Here is a 20,674-nt window from a genome sequence, read left to right on the forward strand (position 1 = left end):
TTAACTTTGAAAAAATTAAGTTACATAGAATCAATTCTCAGGTGGCCCTTTTTGCAATGGTTGATACATAATTTAATCTATCTGGCTTCCCTTTGTTACCCTGTATATATCAGTACTGGATTCCTCTTTTGGCAGTTATTATATATTAGGTTTTATAAGCTAATTTTTACATTATTGTAATTTGGATGATAAACCTGCCTCTTGGGGAGATAGTGAAGAGGAAAAGATCCTATGTTTTCCCATATAAAATATTTGTAATTATTTATACCCCATTTTTACAGATAAGTGAGTTAATGAGATTTTTAGAAATTGTGTTTGATTTGAATAGATGAGTATGTAATTTCAGATTTTTGCCAATATTGTACTAATTCCTTTCTGTTAAATGTGTCTTCATAGATTACACACACTCTGCTTGCAGAAATACTTATCAGGGCTTTAATGGTGAGTATCCTCTTTCGTTTGTTCTTAAATGTGTTAAGGGAATGCATTTCAGTTTTTCTTTACACACACAAAATAACAATATAAAAAGTCAGTTCTACCTTGTTTCAGTCATTGTGTTTTCTCTTGATGTATCACTGCTCTGTGTTAATGTTGTCATACTATGTATAGTATTTGAATTAGGGAATTTGGGATCAGAAAAAGTTAGGACTATTCAGATTAGTTTGACTCTTTGTTTTATTTGAATTATGATTTCTTTAATTTATTCCAAAAGGCCTTGACTGCATTCTGAATGATGAGTTACAAGAAACTAGCTGAGTTATTTTTGCTGAGGGAGAGGCTTTGGTATTGAATAATGTAGATTAAGTAGATTATTGGCTTGGTTTTACATTCCTTCTAATGTAATGCATTTTGACCTTGTTTTTGAGGTCATTTGCTTTAGTGTGTCAGAATGTGTTAGTATATAAAGAGCTGTCTAGAGGAGCACATAAAGAAGCCTGATTATTTATTGACTTGAGTGTGACGTTAGAATTGTGACTACAGAACTAGATAAAATCAGAAGAGGTATGCAGAATACAATTGGATGTTATTTTGATAGTTATTAAAGTTAAGACTCTGCCAGTCAGGATGATAACATAAAAGAATGTGGAACAATTCAGTGAAGTTAAAAAAGGACCCGAGAGTGGAAGTAAATATCCTGATTGCCAGAAAATGGAAAATTCAACTGTTGTACAGAATATAATATATTCATTAAATAAAACTGAAGCAAATGTATTCCTAAATAAAGCTGTGCCATTTTGTGAAAATAATTACTATCCAATTAATTTCTTTGTATCATCTCTAAGAGTTTAGAGAAACTTTATACTTGATGTGAGCTAGAAAGTCTCAAGATATGGGAAGGGGTTGGGATGTATTGAATGCTGGAGAATATAGTTTTGTTTTGTTTTTTTAACTTTTATTTTTAAATAATTTCTACATCTAGCCTGGGGCTGGAACTTAACAGCCCCGAGATCAGGAGTTAAACCCTCTACCAACTGAACTGGTCAAGCTCCCCTGAAGAATATAGTTTCTTTCTTTGTTTTTTGTTTTTTTAAAGATTTTATTTATTCATTTGAGTGAGAGAGAGAGTATGCACAAGTCGGGGGAGAGGTAAAAGGAGAGGGAGAAGCAGACTCCCCACTGAGTTGGGAACCCAGTGGATTGGGAGGGGGCTCCATCCCAGGACCCAGAGATCAGGACTCAAGTTGAAAGCAGACGCTTAGCCCACTAAGCCACTCAGGTGCCGTTTTGAATAGGAGAGTGACATAATAATATTAGCAAAGGAAGTTTAATTTGTATCCATACTTAGGTAGATTGAAAACTGGAAAGTTAGGAGTGCTTGGCTGGTTCAGTCAGTCAGTAGAGCATGTGACTCTTGCTCATGGATTGTAGGTTCAAGCCCCACATTTGGTGTAGAGATTACTTAAAAATAAAACTTTAAAAAAAAACTAAAACAGAAAATTAGCTAAAAAACATTTCATAAATTTGGTTGTTAAGATTTAAAGACCCTGAACTTGGGAGATGACAAAATTAATTTTTTATTTAAAGATTTTATTTATTTACTTGAGGGAGAGAGCACAAGTAGGGGAGAGGGGCAAAAGGAGAGGGAGAAGCAGACTCCCCACTGAGCAGGGAGCCTGAGTTGGAGTTAGATCCCTCTCAGAACCTCAGGACAATTACCTGAGCCAAAGGCAGATGCTTAACCGACAGAGTCACCCAGGCACCCGACAATAATAATTTTTTAAAATATTAAGATGTTTCTAGAGAAAATTAGAGAACTTGTAAGCTGACTAGTAGTGAGTAGAAAATTGAGAAGGACGAATAAAAATGGGTCCAAGATTTTAAACTGGAATGAGTAGGACTAATACTTTTACCAAAGAGAGATATTTGGAAAGATAGAAGGCTTCATTTTCTAGTAGTGTTTACCAAAGAGTTGGGACTTACTGTCTAAATGTAGGACTTTGAAATGCAGAATCATACCAGGCCAGAGGTTTGTTCTCTTAATTTACAGTCATCATGCTATATACGTAATATCCCTGTAACTTACTTTTTTATAGCTGAATATTTGTACCTCTTGATTCCCTTTGCCCAATCCATCCTCCCCTTTATAACTACCAGTTTGTTCTTTATATCAATAAGCTTGTTTTTGTTTGTTTTGTTTGTTTAGATTCCACATACATGTGAAATCATACAGTCTTTGTTTTTCTTTGTAACTTATTTCACTTAGCATAATGCTCTCAAGGTTCATTAATGTTGTTGCAGATAGTAAGATTCCATTCCTTTTTATGGCTTGAGTCCTGTTCATTGTATATGTGTACCCATCTTCTTTATCTAGTCATTCTTCAGGGGGGCTTTAGGTTGTTTCCATATCTTAGCTATTGTAAATAAAGCTGTAGTGAACATGGGGGTACATACATCTTTTTGGATTCATGTCTTACTAATGTTAACGATTTTCATTTTTTTCTCTTAATAGAAGTTCCAACATTGTGATTGTTAGATTCCTCTGGAGAGGTTTTTCAAAGTATATCTGTTCAGGTCAAAGCCTAGTCCTCTTGAATCTTAGTTTTAGACAAGTGGTCCCTGGTTATGCATGTTATAAAAAAGTACTCTGAATGATTTTGGAATGCAGTGCTGGTTAAAGATCGTTTTTGACATTATTTTGAGGTCTAGGTTATCTACATTTTACAAATGAGGAACTTATTTTCAGAGACATAATTTGACTTCATTTAACAAATATTTCTTGAGTGAGTGCTGTGTATCAGATACTATTTTAGGAGCCCATATTTTTGCTCTTGGAGGGAGCATGCAATCTAGTGCGGTGAAATGGAAAGTAAACAAGATAAAGAAGTAACATATGTTGTATGTTAGATGGTAAAAATTGTTTAGGAGAAAAATGACAGAGGGGTGGTAGTGGTGGTGGTTTGGTTGTGTGTGTGTGTGTATATGTGTTGGGGAAGGACTTATTAAGGAGGTGACATTTGAGCACAGATTTGAGGAGGTGAGGATGCAATCCATGGGGCTGTCTAGAGGAGAATGCTGTAGACTTTAAAAAATAAAAGTTGTGTAGTTACCAAATGAAGCCAACAATACAATTAATTGTTAGCATTGTATTTTTCAGTGACTGAGATGAAGTAAAAGGTACTGGAAAATATGTCAAGTTCCAAATTTCCTCCATATCATTTCTTAGAAGGAAGTTTTATTTCCAGTGTTTCCATGTTTCTTTCCTGCTTCATAATAACTTCTTATATAAATAGGTGACAAGAAAGAGAGAGCATTCCAGATAGAGGGAAAGCAGGAATAAAGGTAGAGTTGAGTGCATTATGGTTCAGAGAGACTTAAGAATAGTATTTTGTTTTTTGTTTTTTGTTTTGTTTTTTCTAAGTAGGCTCCATGCCCAGTGTGGAGCCCAGCATGAGGCTTAAACTCATGATCCTGAGATCAAGACCTGGATGCTTACCTAAGAGCCACCCAGGCTTTCCTACCCTAGACTTAAGAATGTTAAGAGCATATGATACTTGCCAAACATTCTTAAGACAAGGTTAGAGTAGTGAGAGTTGAGCCAAAGGCATTGAAAAATCAAAGATAATTTGTTTATATCTAAGAGAGAGAGTAGGAAATAAAGACTTGAAAGAATGGAGGGATTGAGAGGTACAGTTACAGAGAAGAATGTGCCAGGCAGAGAGAGCAGTGCCAAAATGGATGTATATTTATTATATTTCTAGGGACAGCAATGGGCCTAGTATACCTGGAGTGGAGTGGTAAGGGTTTGGAATAGCAGATGATGAAGTTAAGAAGTGATGGGCTGGATTATATAGGGCAAGATTTCTCAACTTCAGCAGTATTGACATTTTTGACTAGATAATTCTCTGTTTATGGGGGATGTCTTGTGCATTTTAGACTGTTTAGCTGTATCCTTAGCTTTTGCACTAGATGTGAGCAGCACCCACCCTTCAGTTTTAACAACCAAAAGTGCTTTCAGGCATTGTCAGATGTCTCTCCCCTGGAGGGCAAAATTGTCCTTGGTTCAGAGCCACTGTATAGGGCCTTACAGATTATTTAAGGCCTTGGCTTTTACTTTGAGTAAGATGGGAAGTCACTAGAAGTTACTAAGCATTGAATATGATTTAAACTTAGACTTTAACAGAATTATTTTGGCTGGTCCACTGGCCACATTGAACACTTGCAGTGTAGACAGTTGGAATTGAGGTGAGCCGTAAATGTAAATTACATATATCGTAGGCAGTCTTAGTGTGAAAAGAACAATGTAAAAGAGCTCATTAGTACTTTTTGCATATTGATGAACTTTTTGTGCTCTGTTATGCATATTGGTACATACAAGTTTTATAAAATTCTAAATTCCACTTGAAAGCTCAAATTTTATTGGCAGCACGTACTGATACTTGTTTTCCTTGAATTGAGTTTTACTTTGTTCATTTTTGAGAAAATGTCTGCCAAATGCTCAAGTATGACAACCTTAGTTTTTGAGTGTTGATCTGTCATTCTAATAAAAATTGTCTTCCTTGTAAGGTGGCTAATTCAGTTAAGCAAGCACTTGCATGATGGTTTTTCCTGGAGTAAACTGTGATATTTTGGTGTGCAGCAAATTTGCTTTCTTTATGTGTAGTTCCTATCTCACTACAGAGAATAATATCAGAAAGAAAGTGTACTCAAAGGTTACAATTTAATAAAATTGATACTTCTTACTGGTTCATCAGGAACATTTGTAAATGGAGATGGCACTTCTTTTTTTATTATTTTTTACTGCAAGTGTGCATTGTTGAGGACTGCAGTGGCTGCTAGTATAGTTTGGTGCCACTGCTTTGATTTGTGCTGTGGCACCAGCAGATTTACCCACCAGTGTTTTTGCTTCTTCAGTGCAAATGTGAACCTGTGAAAAAGGCAAATGATGTTGCAGTATTCTTTATGAAAATAGTTTGATCTTATGGATCCCAAAAGTGCCCTGGAGTTTGATCTTGTGGATCTCTGAAAGGTCGCTGGCAACTCCCAATGGTGAACAGATTATTCCTTGAGAACTGTGGCTCTGGAATATATAAGAGGATTAATAAAAACCAGACCCTGACCACAAGACTGTTGAACATTTAAGATGAGGCCACAAGTTGCAGAATGTAAGGCAAGAGTATCATAAGCACCATATAAGAGCTACAGACTTGTAGCTATTTAGAAGAAAGAAATGATAATCAACTGAGACAGTATCATTAAAAGTGTTCTTGGATGGGACGCCTGGGTGGCTCAGTTGGTTAAGCAACTGCCTTTGGCTCAGGTCATGATCCCAGCATCCTGGGATCGAGTCCCACATTCGGCTCCTTGCTCAGCAGGGAGCCTGCTTCTCCCTCTGCCTCTGCCTGCCATTCTGTCTGCCTGTGCTCGCTCTCTCCCTCTCTCTCTCTGATAAATAAATAAAATCTTAAAAAAAAAAAAAGTGTTCTTGGAAGGGTTAGTGTTTGAAATGGACTTTAAAAGATGAGATTTCAAGAAGCAGATATTTGGGGTTTTAGAGGAGAGCATTTCACGTAAAAGCTATAGCATAAAACTAGAAGGGTGGATACTTACTGAACTTTGGGAAAATCATTTCATCTTTTTGGATTTTAGCTCCCTAATCTATAAAATAAGATTGAATTTTATCCTTTTAGATTGCCTCCAGCTTTAAAGTTGCAAGATTCTGAGTGGTATTTTTGTGAAGTTGTTGCTGTTGTCATTATTATTGTTGTTGTTGTTAGGATCAGAAATATTTAAGTGATTGTAATTAAAATTTAGTGTTTAAAAATATAAATGAAGGTATTTGCTCTATGTATACTGTTGTATTTATTAGTGCATAAAATTTGGGGATGGTGGTAATAAAGGATTTTAAATGACTTTATAGGACACATTCTAAATGGATTAAAAAACTTTTCACTTTTTATAATCGTAGTAAATTCATTTTATTACCTCTTATTGTATTTTTCATGTTAGCAGTTGGGATATAGGTAGAATTGCAGTGTCATAAAATATACTCAGTACTCTTAATATATTAGAAATTTTTTTAGTGTTTTGCATTGCTAGAGTTCACATTCATTCCCTTTATTAAGAGTATTTGAGAATTTAAATGTTTGTTGTTATTATTTACAGACATAGTACCACAGATTGGTCCCCTACTCCATGATTTTAGCTTTTAAAATGTCTGTTTCAGTTAGTATATGAACTTGAAATTAAGCTAGTTGAAAATGTGGCAGCTCCTGGATTTTTAGACATTTTGAGGAGTTAGATACAAAAACTGTACTTCAAACAAAAATTTGTCTTATTGGCATTATTAAAAGCTGACTTTCCTATGAGTAGGAATTATTTATTATTGATTACATACGATGTCATTCCTAAGATGAATCTTAAAGGAATATTCTAATCAATTAAATACTGGCTAAACTGAAAATAATTCTAACAGAACTTTTTAGTTGATAATTTTTGTCTATTTTTTGGATAATTTTTTTTGAAAAATTAAGTTTTCTTAGCAAATCTGATTTTTCAGTAGTTTATCCTCTGAGTTTTTTTCTTCCATGTCTAGTGTGAGTTTAGCTTAAATGTTATTGATGAATTATCTCAGATAACTGATACATCTTGTGTTTTATGCAAAGATATGCAAAGATTCCCAAAGAGTATGGTATATCTTACTGACCTTTTGTTATTAACTCTGTTTTAGGAATGGATCGTGATTATGGCCCCGGATCTTATGGAGGTCTGACATTCAAGGATATTTATCTAAAAATTCTTCTTTTGGGTGCCAGTAAAGGTGAGCATCTTTTAATTTTTTTTTCTTTTTAAACTCTTTATAGGGATGGACCGTGACTATGGCCATGGATCCTATGGGGGTCAAAGATCCATGGACTCCTACCTAAACCAGTCATATGGCATGGACAATCACAGTGGTGGTGGTGGGGGTAGCAGGTAAATTGCTTAATCACTTGGCCAAATAATTAGATGACTATAAGATTCTGGATATTTTAATTTAAGTATTCCTTAGGCATGTTATGATACTTGAACTTCACTATTTGGTATTGAATAATCACCTTAAATGTTTAAAGGTGTTAATTAATGGTTCTAAAAATTATCTCAGGGCCACTGACAGACATTATTTTAGGAAAACTTTAAGTAGCTATTTTCATTTCAGTACGATAGAGTAAGATTTTCTGTCTTCGTTAGTGAATTTTTTTTAAACTTCTTTTACTTTTAACTCCTTATCATTCAGAATGTTCTGAACAAATGATATAAAAATGTTATTGGAAATATTATTTGTGAAGTTATTTTATTTATGAGTTTTAAAGTATCTTTTCTAAGGTGGGGTGTTCTATAAAGCAGCAAATCAGTTTTTGCCTGGAATGGTTTAACTGAACCAGTCTAGCAGCATTCAGTTTCTGAGAAACATGTAAGATAGTTACTTTTTTAATTTTAATTTTAATTTCAGAGTAAGTTGTAAGAGCATATTGTAATAGTAAAACATTCTTTAGGTTCATGTCTAGGTTATTTATTGGCAGATACTACTTATACCAAAAACACCGTGCTCTAAGCCAGGAGCATTGTATCAAAGCCAAGAATACTATACCTTCATTTATTTTAATGCACTAGAGTTCAGATTGTTTTTATATTTCACTGTTGATACTGTGTAAAGCTCAACACTAGTTGAACTAGCATAGGCTTTAGCATTGACCACATTTCAGGCAAAGAGGCTACAGGCACAGATATTTCTACTAAATATAACTAGTTAGGTAACATTTGAAACTATCCTCCTTCTTCATAAGTTGAAGGATCTGGATTCCTTAAGGATGGACTGAATGATGCTTTACTTTTCTTCTTTCTGCTTTGAATATGCCGCTATGGTTTATAGTAGTGGAAAATAAAAAAGATGAACAGATGCAACAATTTTGCATATGTGATAGATGTTTTAAAAAGAGTTGGAAAGAGGAGTAATTTTTATATGGTTACCAGGATTCAGAAGTAAATAGTAATTCTACTTAGTGGTCTGTAAATAATTGAAGTAATGTAACACATTTAAATAAATGTTTTAATATATCCGTTATTGCTATATTGCATTGTAAATGTATTGTGCATAAACTATGTAGATGTTATTGTTTATCTCATGTGTAACTGTGGGCCTTTATGAAATTATGTTGTAAGATACCAAGCAACTTTTGTAATCCATGTTTTGGATTTGTGAGAAGTAAGATGATTGTTTCTTCTGTTGACTCTATTAAGACCTTGAGGAGACTGTGTGCTCCCCTTTTTAGAGTAGTTTTATGTGATAATTTCCTGCCAGGAAAGAATTTTTTAAATAATTGAAGACTTAAAATGTATTCTTTCTCATCTGCCTTGATAATTTATGTGCAGAGGGTATATGCTGGTGGTCTTTTACTTTTATGTTCTATTTTATGTCCTTATCCTTCTAGATTTGTTAGATTTGCTAGTCTCTACAAGTGGAAAGTGACTGAGGATTGATTATTGACCTTACCCAAAGTTGGGCAGGATATCAAATTTCATAACCAGAGATAATTTTCCAAATTTTAACTGCTATAGACACAATGAAGCAGTTTTGTGATATAGATTATTGGGGGTGCAAAAGGATCTCTTTTGTGTCACAAATAGCTTATATCGGTGTAGTCTTCAATTTTGTCCCTATTGAAAGCCAAAATATTGTAAATATTTGGTATTTTCCAATACTAGGGATGGATTCAAAGAAAGTTTGAGTAGCTTGTGAACTATAGTAAATGACTTTTTCCAAGACTAGGGCTGGGCTTAAATACTGACAGACAAATCATTTTAATAAAATAGAAAAGCTGCTACAAAGCAGATTTTTAACCTAAGGTTTACTTAACTCAATTCATACTTAAAAATTGACTCAGATAGCTTTCTATCTGGTCTCATGTTGAACTGCCCAGCCCTAATCAGGTGTGAATAAAAGTAGAACTGTGCAAACCAGTATGGTATAAATGAATTTTAGTTTATAAATGTCATCTGATAATTTGTCTTTTGAATTGTCTAACATTAGTAAGCTTACTTTTGTTTTTTCCCTCACTGTGCAACTTTTCCAGGTTTGGACCTTATGAGTCTTACGACTCCAGGTCTTCTCTGGGTGGGCGAGATCTGTACAGATCTGGCTATGGTTTTAATGAACCCGAACAAAGCCGCTTCGGAGGTAGTTATGGTGGTCGATTTGAGAGCTCCTACCGGAATAGCCTTGACTCTTTCGGAGGTAGAAACCAGGGCGGGTCTAGCTGGGAAGCACCTTACTCCCGTTCAAAATTGAGGCCTGGGTTTATGGAGGACAGAGGAAGAGAGAATTACTCTTCCTACAGCAGTTTTTCTTCACCCCATATGAAGCCTGCACCTGTAGGCTCTCGGGGGAGAGGAACGCCTGCTTATCCTGAAAGTACGTTTGGAAGCAGAAACTATGATGCTTTTGGAGGACCATCAACAGGCAGAGGCCGAGGCCGAGGAGTAAGTACAACAGAATCTTTTCAGATTCTTTTCACTAGTCACTCTTTTAAACCCTTTCAAGACCATGGTTTTCATCTAGAATAAACACTGTTCATCCCAGTGTATTTTGAAGCAAAAGCTCAATCATAAGCATAATTTTTAGGTTGCCTATAAAAGTTTTTTCAGCACTTCAGAAAATTAAGTGGCAGTGTGAGATGATTGTTCATAAGTTTTGCCAAATCTCCCTTTATTAAAAAGGTGAGGATATTAGGTTTTGGTCTAAAAGGGGTTAAAAGGAGTTGCATTTTTCCTTGTAAACACTAGCAGTTTTGCTGGTGGGACAGTTCTTGGATTATTGTAAAAGGTAACTGAACCCTTTGGAGTTTTTGAGTAGGTTAAAGGTGCAATGTATGATAAAATGTTTATACTTTGCTGCTAACTCTAGCACATAGAATTTCTTCAGAGCTCCATATTTCACAATAAACACAAGGGACTAAAAGTTGGTGATAGATGAGGGTAGGTTAGCCATGTTTACATGGTGAAGAAGTTGATAAGTTTAATAGGTTGTAGAATGATTTGCGGTCACTATAATTACTAACTCACTCTCTTGCAATATGTCCTATTGCTGGGTGTTCTGTTTTCCCTTGTGTCACTAGTTTTTACTATTGAGAAATGAGTTGCTACCTGTATAAACATGTCTCTGGCTCCTTCCTAGGAAGTAATATTTTGTAAATCATTGCTAGCATGAGTAAATATACTAGTCTTCAAGTGTTTTATTTCAGGATATAGTATAAACATAATGATTTATGTTCTTAGATAACTTGACTGACATGAAATTTTACTTAGTAAGTGTATGTAGATTGTGGAGTTTTGTAGTTTGGTCATATGAAGGATACTGTGTTTTTACTTTAATGTAAGAAGTTTTTTTGTCTTTTTAAAATCAGTTACTCTTAATATTCTCTTTGCAGAGTAAAGTACTTCTGATAAAAAAAAAAATGTAGTAGGGCACACGTTTTTAACTGTTCATTAGCCTTTGGTACATGAGTGTAGTTTGTCATTTTTGTGTAGAAATTTTGCATTTATAACAGTTACCCTTTACTTATGTAAAATGCATTGCACCTTTAATGGATAATTAATGAAGATATTTTTAATGTGACTATAAATGACCTGGTAACACTAATCTATTCAAGGTTATACTAGGTTAGCTAGGGATTCCTAAGCATAATATATAAATGTAAGCAACTAATATGTTGCTTTTCCACCATAATTAGTGACTATAGGTTAATTGAAAATTGTTGGGGCAATAGGCTTTGGGTTTTGAAGTTGAAAATCAATTCCAGTTTGAAAATTTGAAAAACACTTAACATTTTCCATGCTGTTTATTACTTTAGGCAAATGATTTTTTTTCTTAATGAGACTTCATATATTAATTTTGTTTTCCACAATAGAAAAACAGGCATTCCTGTACGTTGTGTTCACCATTCTAGTCTGAATGGACTTTTCTTTCTTTCTCCTGTTAATGAACTAGATGAACCAACAGGACTTTCTTTTTTAATCTTCACTTGTACAATTCCCATTGGATCCTTCTCTTCAGATTACTCCTCAATCTTTATCTTGTAAAAGTAAGATTAGCAGAATAAATTTCTGTGGACATGTGGCCTCTTGGTGTAGTGGATTCTGTTAATGACAAGAGAAGAGGAAGGGACACAAGAGTCGTTTGGTTGCATGACTCTTCGTCTGTAAACTTTCGCTTCTTGGGCTTCTGGGTCAAAATATGTTTCTCTAGGTAAGGATGTGAATGGAACGTCAGATGTAATTCTTTATCTGAAGTGTGTCCTGGAAGTTGATGCATGGTTATGCTTTAACTCTCCTATTTCATACTAATGTTCCATCTCGCCTTCTCATTCCCTTTTTCAACAGGGAGAAATCCTAAATGATTTCTGGATCTTTTTTACTTCAGACTTCAAATATGGTCTTCTTTATGCATCTTAGTTTTTAAGCCAGGTTTTAGTGAAATAAAGATGTCTTTTAAGGTCTTTTCATGGGAAAACATCAATTAGGAACTCTGAAGAGGAGTTGTCAGAGAGTTGTACAAGTGGTAATATTCTGACAGGCACATATGTTGTTCATGATCTCAAGTAATTTTGAATGGTACAAATAAAAAAATAGGTAGGAAATATCCATATTTGTTCTACTGGAAGTAAAACTACTAATTCACTGGATTTGAGTTCATGTTATAATTGACAAAGCTTTTCAATGTGTTTATTTAGAGTGGACATGTAAAATTAGGTACATTCTGGGGAATTTTCAGGTGAAAATTACTAGCTAGAGAACATGTAAACTTTGTGTGAATTCCTACTTTATCTTTGGATACTATGCTAATACTTCTTGATTTCACAAATTTGCAGCATATGAGTGATTTTGGAAGCATTCATAGACCTGGAATTGTTGTTGACTATCAAAACAAACCCACCAATGTGACAGTTGCCGCTGCAAGAGGAATAAAGAGAAAAATGATGCAACCATTTAATAAGCCTGGTGGAACCTTTATCAAGAAACCCAAGCTAGCAAAACCTGTGGAGAAGATGAGCCTCAGCAAATCACCCAGTAAGTAAGAAAATGTAATTGCAATTGCTTAAGGTACTTCCAATTTTTTAAACATTTGGTGCTTTTAGATAATTTTTTCATGTTCATATGACAGACTGCATAGTAATTATGATTGTAGAAATAGTCATAGAAATTGTAGATTTCTGAATCACCAAGTGTAGTTATAAATCGATCATGGACATCGAAATTACCCAGAGCTAAAAATTTTAAAAATTCACATTCCACCTCTCTTGCCTAAATCCTTATTTAGGATGGAATCAGAACATCTATATGTTTTAAAAGGCTTCTCACATGATTTTTGATTTAGAGTTTTGTCTTGGGTGTTATATTTATTGTTGGGAGCTACTGCTAAAGATACAGTATTGTCCCATTACACAGAATCACCTTCAGAGGACAAAGGGAAGAAATTTTTCATGGTGCCCAGTACCAGGAAAAAGTGTGCTTCTTCTGGAAGATTGCTTTGCTTTTAATCTGTGGATATGACAACTCTTAGAGATAGTCACATTTCTAACTTCACATTGTTAAAAAAAATCAAGAGCCAATCTGAAAATGAAATTAAGGAAACCATTTGATTCATGTTAGCATATACTCAGGAATAAATTTAACAAAAGAGCATATACTCAGGAATAAATTTAACAAAAGAAGTATAGAAGTACTTAGACCTCAAAAACTATCAAACATTGCTGAAAGAAGTTAAAGAAGATCTAAATAAATGGAAAACTAAATAAAGGGTTCATAGATCTGAAGACTTGAAACTGTTAAGGTGGTTTTACTCCCTAAACTGATCTATAGATTTAGCACAATCACTGGCAGAATTCTGCCTGACTTTTTTGCAAAAATTGACAAGCTGATTCTAAAGTTCACAGGGAATTGCAATGCATTTAATAGTGGAAACAATACAGAATAGTGGCAGCAATCCTAAAAAGAAAAAGTAGAAAGACTCATACTCATGATTTAAAAACTTGCTACAAAGGCACGGTTTTCAAGACCTTGTACTGGCATGAGGACAGACATACAGATCAACAGAACAGACCTGAAAGTCCAGAAATAAATTCATAAAACTATGGTCAGCTGGATTTTAGCAGGGATGCCAGAATTAGTTGGTAGAGAACCGTCATCTCAGCAAGTGGTGCTGGGCAACCGGATAGCCACATTCAAATGTGAAGGTGCAAGACCTAAGGGTAAGAACTATAACTATAAAATTCTTAGAAGAAAACATAGAAGTATACCTTCATGACTCTGGAATTTGACAAGGAATTCTTAGAAAACCAAAATAACTGAGCAACAAAAGAAAAAAAAAACAGATAAATTGGACGTTATTAAAATTAAAAACTTTTGTGCTTTAAAGGATACCATCAGAAGAGTAAAAAGGCAACTCAGAGTGGCAGATGACATTAACAAATCATACATCTGAAAAGGAAACTGCCTAGAATGTATAAAGAATTTCTACAATTCAATAAAAAGACAAATAGCCCACTGAAAAGTGAACAAAATCTCTAAACAGGCATTTTTCCAAGAAAGTTATATGAATAGCCAATAAACAAGAAAAAAATGCCCTGCCACTAGTTATCAGGGAATTGTAAATCAAGACCACAATGAGATATTACTTCATGTGACTTGCATTGCTAGAATCATAAAGACAGATAAGTCTTTAGTGAGGGTACAGAGAAATCAGAACTCTCATACACTGCTAGTGGGAATGTAAAATGGTGCAGCTGCTCCAGAAAACATGTTCGTCCTCAAATGACTACACAGTTACCAGATGATTCAGCAATTCTTCTCTTGGATGTATATCTAGGATATATAAAATGAAAGCAGGTGTTCACAAAAAAACTTATATACAGATATTTGTAGCAGCAGTATTCATTGTAGCCAAAAGGTAGAAGCAACCCAAATACTCATCAGTGAATGAATGGATAAAGAAAATGTGGTATATTCATATAGTGGAATATTTCCAGCCACAAAATGGAATGAAATACTGTTACATGCTGTAACTTGGATGAACCTTGTAGGATTATGCTAAGTGAAGCCTGTTACAAAAGTCCACATTCTACATTACTTTTTTTCATATGAAAGTCTAGAATACAGAAATGGATAAAGATAGAACCTAAGTTAGTGGTTGTTCTGGGCTGTAGTGTGAGTAAGGAATAATGCCTAACAGGTACTAGGTCTCTAAGAGGTGATGAAAATGTTTTGAAATTGATAATGTGATATTTGCGTATATCTGTGAATACACTAAATACCAGTGTGTTGTTGGATACTTTAAATGGGTAAATTGTAGGGTATGTGAATCAGTAAAGTTTTTTTATAAAAAAGTTCAGAGGCAGATTACTCTGTTACTTATCTATATTGTTGTATTTTATTTTTTCACTTTGTAATGTATCTGTACATGAAATCAGGTACATCTGATCAAATTAGATGAAGGCAAGGATATACTAAATAAAAGCTAAAAGGAAAGTTTTTTCAGCATTCTTTGTGAAAACATGTAGCAGCAAAATAATATATTCCAAATATTTTGTCTGTTTTTATTTGTACACTGAATTACTTTTTGTTGTTTTTTTTCTTTTTGTATATTTATTTTTGCCTTGATGACTGAGAAGTGTTCAGTCTTTCCCAGTAAGGTGAAATGTGAGTCTTTCTATTTTGTTTTTCTTTTTAGGATTGCTGCCACTATTCTGTATTGTTTCCACTATTAAATGCGTTGCAATTCCCTGTGAACTTTGGAATCAACTTGTCAATTTTTACAAAGAAGTCAGGCAGAATTCTGCCAGAGATTGTGCTAAATCTATAGATCAGTTTAGGGAGTAAAACCACCTTAACAGTTTCAAGTCTTCAGATCTATGAACCCTTTATTTAGTTTTCCATTTATTTAGATCTTCTTTAACTTCTTTCAGCAATGTTTGATAGTTTTTGAGGTCTAAGTTCTATACTTCTTTTGTTAAATTTATTCCTGAGTGTATGCTCTTGTTGATGCTAACATGAATGAAACAGTTTCCTTAATTTCATTTTCAAATTGGCTCTTGATTTTTTTTAACAATGTGAAGTTGGAAATGTGACTATCTCTAAGAGTTGTCATGTTCACAGATTAAAAGCAAAGCAATCTTCCAGAAGAAGCACACTTTTTCCTGGTACTGGGCACCATGAAAAATTTCTTCCCTTTGTCCTCTGAAGGTGATTCTGTGTAATGGGACAATACTGTATCTTTGGCAGTAGCTCCCAACAATAAATATAATACCCAAGACAAAACTCTGAATCAAAATCATGTGGAAGCCTTTTAAAACATATAGATGTTCTGATTCCATCCTAAACAAGGATTTAGGCAAGTGACGTGTACAAGGGCATGTGAATTTTTAAAGATCTGTTTGTTGTTTGTTTATTTAAGAGACTGAGTGCAGGCTGGGGGAGGAGCAGGGGTGGGTATGAGGGGAGAAAAATCTAAGGCAGACTCTTCCCTTAGCATGGAGCCTGCATCAGGCTCTATATCAAAACCCTGAGATCCTGACCTAAGCCAAAACCAAGAATTGGAGGCTTAACTGACTGAGCCACCCAGGTACCTCGAGGCATATGCATTTTTAAAAAGTATCTTTGGGTAATTTTGATGTTCGTGACTGATTAGTACTATACTGGGTGATTCATGGGTTTAACTTCTACAGTTGTAATTACCATATAGTTCATCATATGAACATGAAAAAATTATCTAAAAGCATTGAATTCATGATGATGGTATTTATATGAATGAAGTTAGAGAAATACTGGTTAATCTCAAACTGATTTTTCTGGTGAGTTCATTTAGATTGTGGTCAGCAGGTGAACTTGCACGTCTATACTTTATGAAGTGGAAACTAAAAAGGGAGATTGGAAAAATGATTTTTAGTTTTGACTTTTGCTGATATCCTAGCAAAAACTGATCCTAAAAATGAGGAAGAAGAAAAGCGACGAATCGAGGCTCGGCGAGAGAAACAAAGGCGCAGAAGAGAAAAAAACAGTGAGAAATATGGAGATGGATACAGGTTTGTGCTTAGTAGAGTCTGAAAATTGGTCTCATTAAAAACCGTTTCCTAGAAAATGCAAATACATCAATTGGCATGTGAAAAAATTCATGAGGGTCAAATGAAAGGTCTGATCAAAGATCTTTGGTATTTCTGTGCAGTCAGTCACTCCTTAGAAAATACAAGAAAAAAGAGTTCCATTCAGAATGGTAATCAAAAAGTAAAAAATACCGGGACATATAGTATTCTTAAAAAGAAATACATGTCATAACAGGAAGAAAACCACAAAGTCTTGACCTTTGAGTACAGAGAGACATAGTGATATTCTTGGATAAGACAACAATATTTAGAAATATAACAGGTGTTGTCAATCTCGATTCCAAAGAAGATTCTGTAAAAGAAGAGTATCTAGCTTTTGAGATAATTGAAACATTATAAAGTTGTAATAGTTAAAAATATGTGGTACCAGAAAAATTTTGAGTGTAATAGAATTATTAACTTGTAAATACATGTGTTATAATAAGAATATAATATTTAATAAAGAAGAGGTTGCAAACAAAAGGGGAGTTGCTTAAAAATAGGGGGAGAGGGGTTGCTTGAACATCTGAACAATAAGAAGAGAAAAGTTTACATCTTCTTGTAACAGTGAAGATGAAATCCAGGTGGATTAAAGAACCTACAAAATGGAGAACAACAGGAAACTAAAATAGCGTAATTATAAATAATCACTATAGAAGTTTTTTTCCCTAGGCTTAAAAGTTATAGAATAAATTACAAAGGAAATAATGACCACATTAGTTTAAATAAAAATTTAAAACTTGAAAGCAAACAGACTTGGAAAATATTAACACAAGAAATGATTAATGTGTCTAAGATAAATATCACCCAACCAGTATTTCTTTTTTTTTTTTTTTTTTTTTTGACAAGAGAGTGAGCAGGGGCAGAGGCAGAGCAAAAGAAAGACTCTTAAGCAGATTCCATGCTCAGCAAGGAGCTGGATGTGGGGCTGGATCTCACAACCCTGAGATCCGGACCTGAGCTGAAATCAAAATCAGATGCTTAACTGACTGAACCACCCAAGCACGCGCAACCATTGTTTTTTTTTTTTTTTTTACATGGGAAAAAAACAAGGTGCTCAGTATGTGATTGTCTGAAGGAACACCAGCTAGTTAATAATTTTCAGGAAAATGTTGAAACTCACTATAAGATAAACTGAAAATTTAAATAATAGCATGGCATTTTATTAGTGAGGAGAAAGGAAACATTGGTTTACCAACAAAGATACAGTTAAAGTACACTATTATAATTTGTTGATAACCAAATAGTATGGTTATAATTACTGGGAAGGAATTTAGCAGGTTATTTATTTATTTATTAATTTTGAGAGTGGAGGAGAGGGGAGAGGTAGAGGGAGAAGGAGAGAGAATCTTAAGCAGGTAGCGTGGAGCCCAGTGCCAGGCTCCATCTCACAACCTGAGATCTGACATGAGCATAAACAAGAGTCCGAAGCTTAACTGACTGAGCCACCCAGGTGACCCCAATTTAGCAGTTTTTAAAAATGTTTTGGATTTTTTTATAGTTGGTGGTCTCTTCAAGAAAATAATATAGAAGTATAAAAGAGTTTAATCTAAAAAGATGCCCATTATAATAACATTGTTTATAGTAGTTCCAAACATGAAACAAGTAACAGTGATAGCAAGTGGTCAAGTATGTGGAAGTTTTGACACTCCCTTTATGGGCTCTTAGGCCATTGTTGGAAATGAAAGTTACAAAGCCTGCATTAACATGGAGAAAACACAGGCAAAATAGAAACTATACGACATGTTAAATATGCATGAAAAAGCCTAAAAGAAAAAATTTTTAAAGGACAGTAATTGATATTTTTTCCATCATCTTTTTCTTAAATTACTGCTTATGCCAGGAAGCTAAAGATTATAAAATGTAAAAAGTAAATTCAGTGTATTTTCTATTCAGAATATAGTTTTGTTCTTTATTTTTTTTAAAGATTTTTTTTTGAGATAGAGAGCAAGTTAGAGACTCCATGTGTGTGTGCAAGAAGTGGGGAGGGGCAGAGGGAGAAGAAGGCTCTTCATTGAACAAGGAACGCAACAGGGGACTCTATCCCAGGACCCTGGGATCATGACCTGAGCTGAAGACAGTTGCTTAACCAACAGCCACCCAGGCACTCCTAGTTTTGCTTTTTAAAAGTTAATTTGTTTTGTGTAGCATGAGGGGAATGAGTTATTACACATTAGTGAATTTTCTAGATGTGTAAAACTTTATGTTAGTTTAGAAGATCACTTTTTTTTTTTTCCTCAAAATATTTTATTTATTTATTTGACAGAGATCACAAGTAGGCAGAGAGGCAGGCGGGGGGCAGGGGAGCAGGCTCCCTGCTGAGCAGAGAGCCTGATTTGGGGCTCCGTCCCAGGACCCTGAGATCATGACCTGAGCGAAAGGCAGGGGCTTAACCCACTGAGCTACCCAGGTGCCCCAAGAAGATAACATTTTTAAGAGCAGCATCTGAAGACCTTTCTATGGAAATATTTTTTAAATTATCTGTTGTCTTCCATATTAAATAGGATATTCTTTGTTACTACCTGGTTTTAATATATACGTTGATTTTAGTTATGTAAAATGCAGTAAAAGAAAATTCACTGACATCTGGATTCCCAGATTTTTTTGTTTGCTTAGACTATCTATGATTTTAATGAGCTCGGTATTACAGTTGGCCCATAAACAGCATGGGGGTTGGGGTGCTAACCTCCATCCAGTCACATATCCATGTGTAACTTTGGATTCCTGCAAAACTGCCAATAGCCACCTGTTGACTAGAAGTCTTGCTGATAACATAAACAGTTGATTTAACACATATTTTGTATGTTACAGGTATTATATACTCTATTACAATAAAGTAAGCTAGAGAAAAGAAAATCCTAAGGAAGAGAAAATACATTTACAGAACTGTGCTGTAGAAAATCTGCATACCAGGAACCTGTGCATTTCAAACTGCTGTTGTTCAAGGGTCAACTGTGCTTGTATAATCTTTGCGTCTAGCTTCAATAACCTTGTCCTATGTTCTTTCTGATTTGTTACTCATAATTTGTAAACAGTAGGATTAAGTTTATTAAGGATTAACTCATGAAAAGAAGTTCTATCTTTTAAAAGGCAGCTAGTTTTGGTCCTTAATGAGTATCTCTGCCACTGTGGATAGAATTCCTTCTTTTGACAGGGGTGGAAACAAATTGGAATGAATTCTGTTTCAGGTGTGTAGGAATCTGGAGGTGTTTTACATTAAAAGAATAATTTTTCTATTTACCCTATGAATACTTCCCCCTTTAAAAATTGTAGCTTTGGATAGGATATATCCATGTTAATAAATGGGTGATTTGGAGAAAATGGAAGAATTGAACTTTGATTTAGCTGTTTTCTCCACAACTCTAAATATGAATCTGAGGATATAAGCCAAAAAATGTCAGTTCAATTAAATTGTCATTTTAGGATAAGAATTATTAAAAATAGTCTAAAATTACTTTAGTTCATCATAACAGTTTTATTTTGAGTTAGGAGGATAAGAGATTGACAGTGAATAACTATTCTTATGATAGTTTTTTTTTTGGATATTTGAATGCGTTCAATAAAATAAAGAAGGGAGCCTGGGGGGAAGAGGACAGGGGTGTGAGAGGTATAGACAAACAATAATATATGGGGAAGAGTGCCAGAAGAGAAGTACAAAGTGTTTTACAGGCGATAACTTCTCAGTAGGAGTGCAGGAAAATCAGGGAGATGGTCGGAGGTGGTATTTCAACTGACCGAGGGAGGGTAGGATTGCAATAGGAGCTGTTAAGCAGCCCAGACAGAGGGCATGGTTCGAGGACATAGAAAGAAACAGGGATATTTCATTGATATTCAGGAAATGGAAAGCTGTGTAGATTGAAAATGAATCTAGTGGGGGTTGAAAAGTGTAATTTAAACAATGAAGACATACCATGTGCCAGATACTTTTAAAAGTATTTAGGTGGGTAAAGCCAAAAAATACAGGAGAGATTAAAAACTTTCTTAAATGGCAGCTGAAAGTGTTTTGACTTCGTTTTTTGAGGCTTAAGTCCATGAAGCCAGTAAGGTCTTTTGAGCAGTGAAAT

At 34.6% G+C, this 20,674-nt stretch overlaps 1 protein-coding gene across 2 annotated transcripts in view; it reads left to right on the forward strand.

The window, feature by feature from the left end:
- The window catches only part of ZNF326 (zinc finger protein 326), a 45,455-nt gene that overhangs the window by 2,366 nt on the left and 22,415 nt on the right, over window positions 1–20,674 (forward strand). The window contains exons 2-7 of one of the 2 annotated variants that reach the window (XR_014300040.1): window positions 397–441; window positions 7,169–7,204; window positions 7,302–7,413; window positions 9,552–9,957; window positions 12,345–12,543; window positions 16,418–16,553. Coding sequence is in view for 1 of the 2 variants with exons in the window: in XM_082688627.1 (XP_082544753.1) it covers window positions 397–441; window positions 7,169–7,204; window positions 7,302–7,413; window positions 9,552–9,957; window positions 12,345–12,543; window positions 16,442–16,553 (910 nt within the window). In the remaining variant the exon portion in view is untranslated. The remainder of the gene's footprint in view (window positions 1–396; window positions 442–7,168; window positions 7,205–7,301; window positions 7,414–9,551; window positions 9,958–12,344; window positions 12,544–16,417; window positions 16,554–20,674) is intronic. The other variant, XM_082688627.1, reaches the window with a different exon arrangement.

The sequence above is a fragment of the Mustela nivalis genome (genome assembly GCF_964662115.1).
Source record: "Mustela nivalis genome assembly, chromosome: 10".
Taxonomy (NCBI): Eukaryota; Metazoa; Chordata; class Mammalia; order Carnivora; family Mustelidae; genus Mustela; species Mustela nivalis.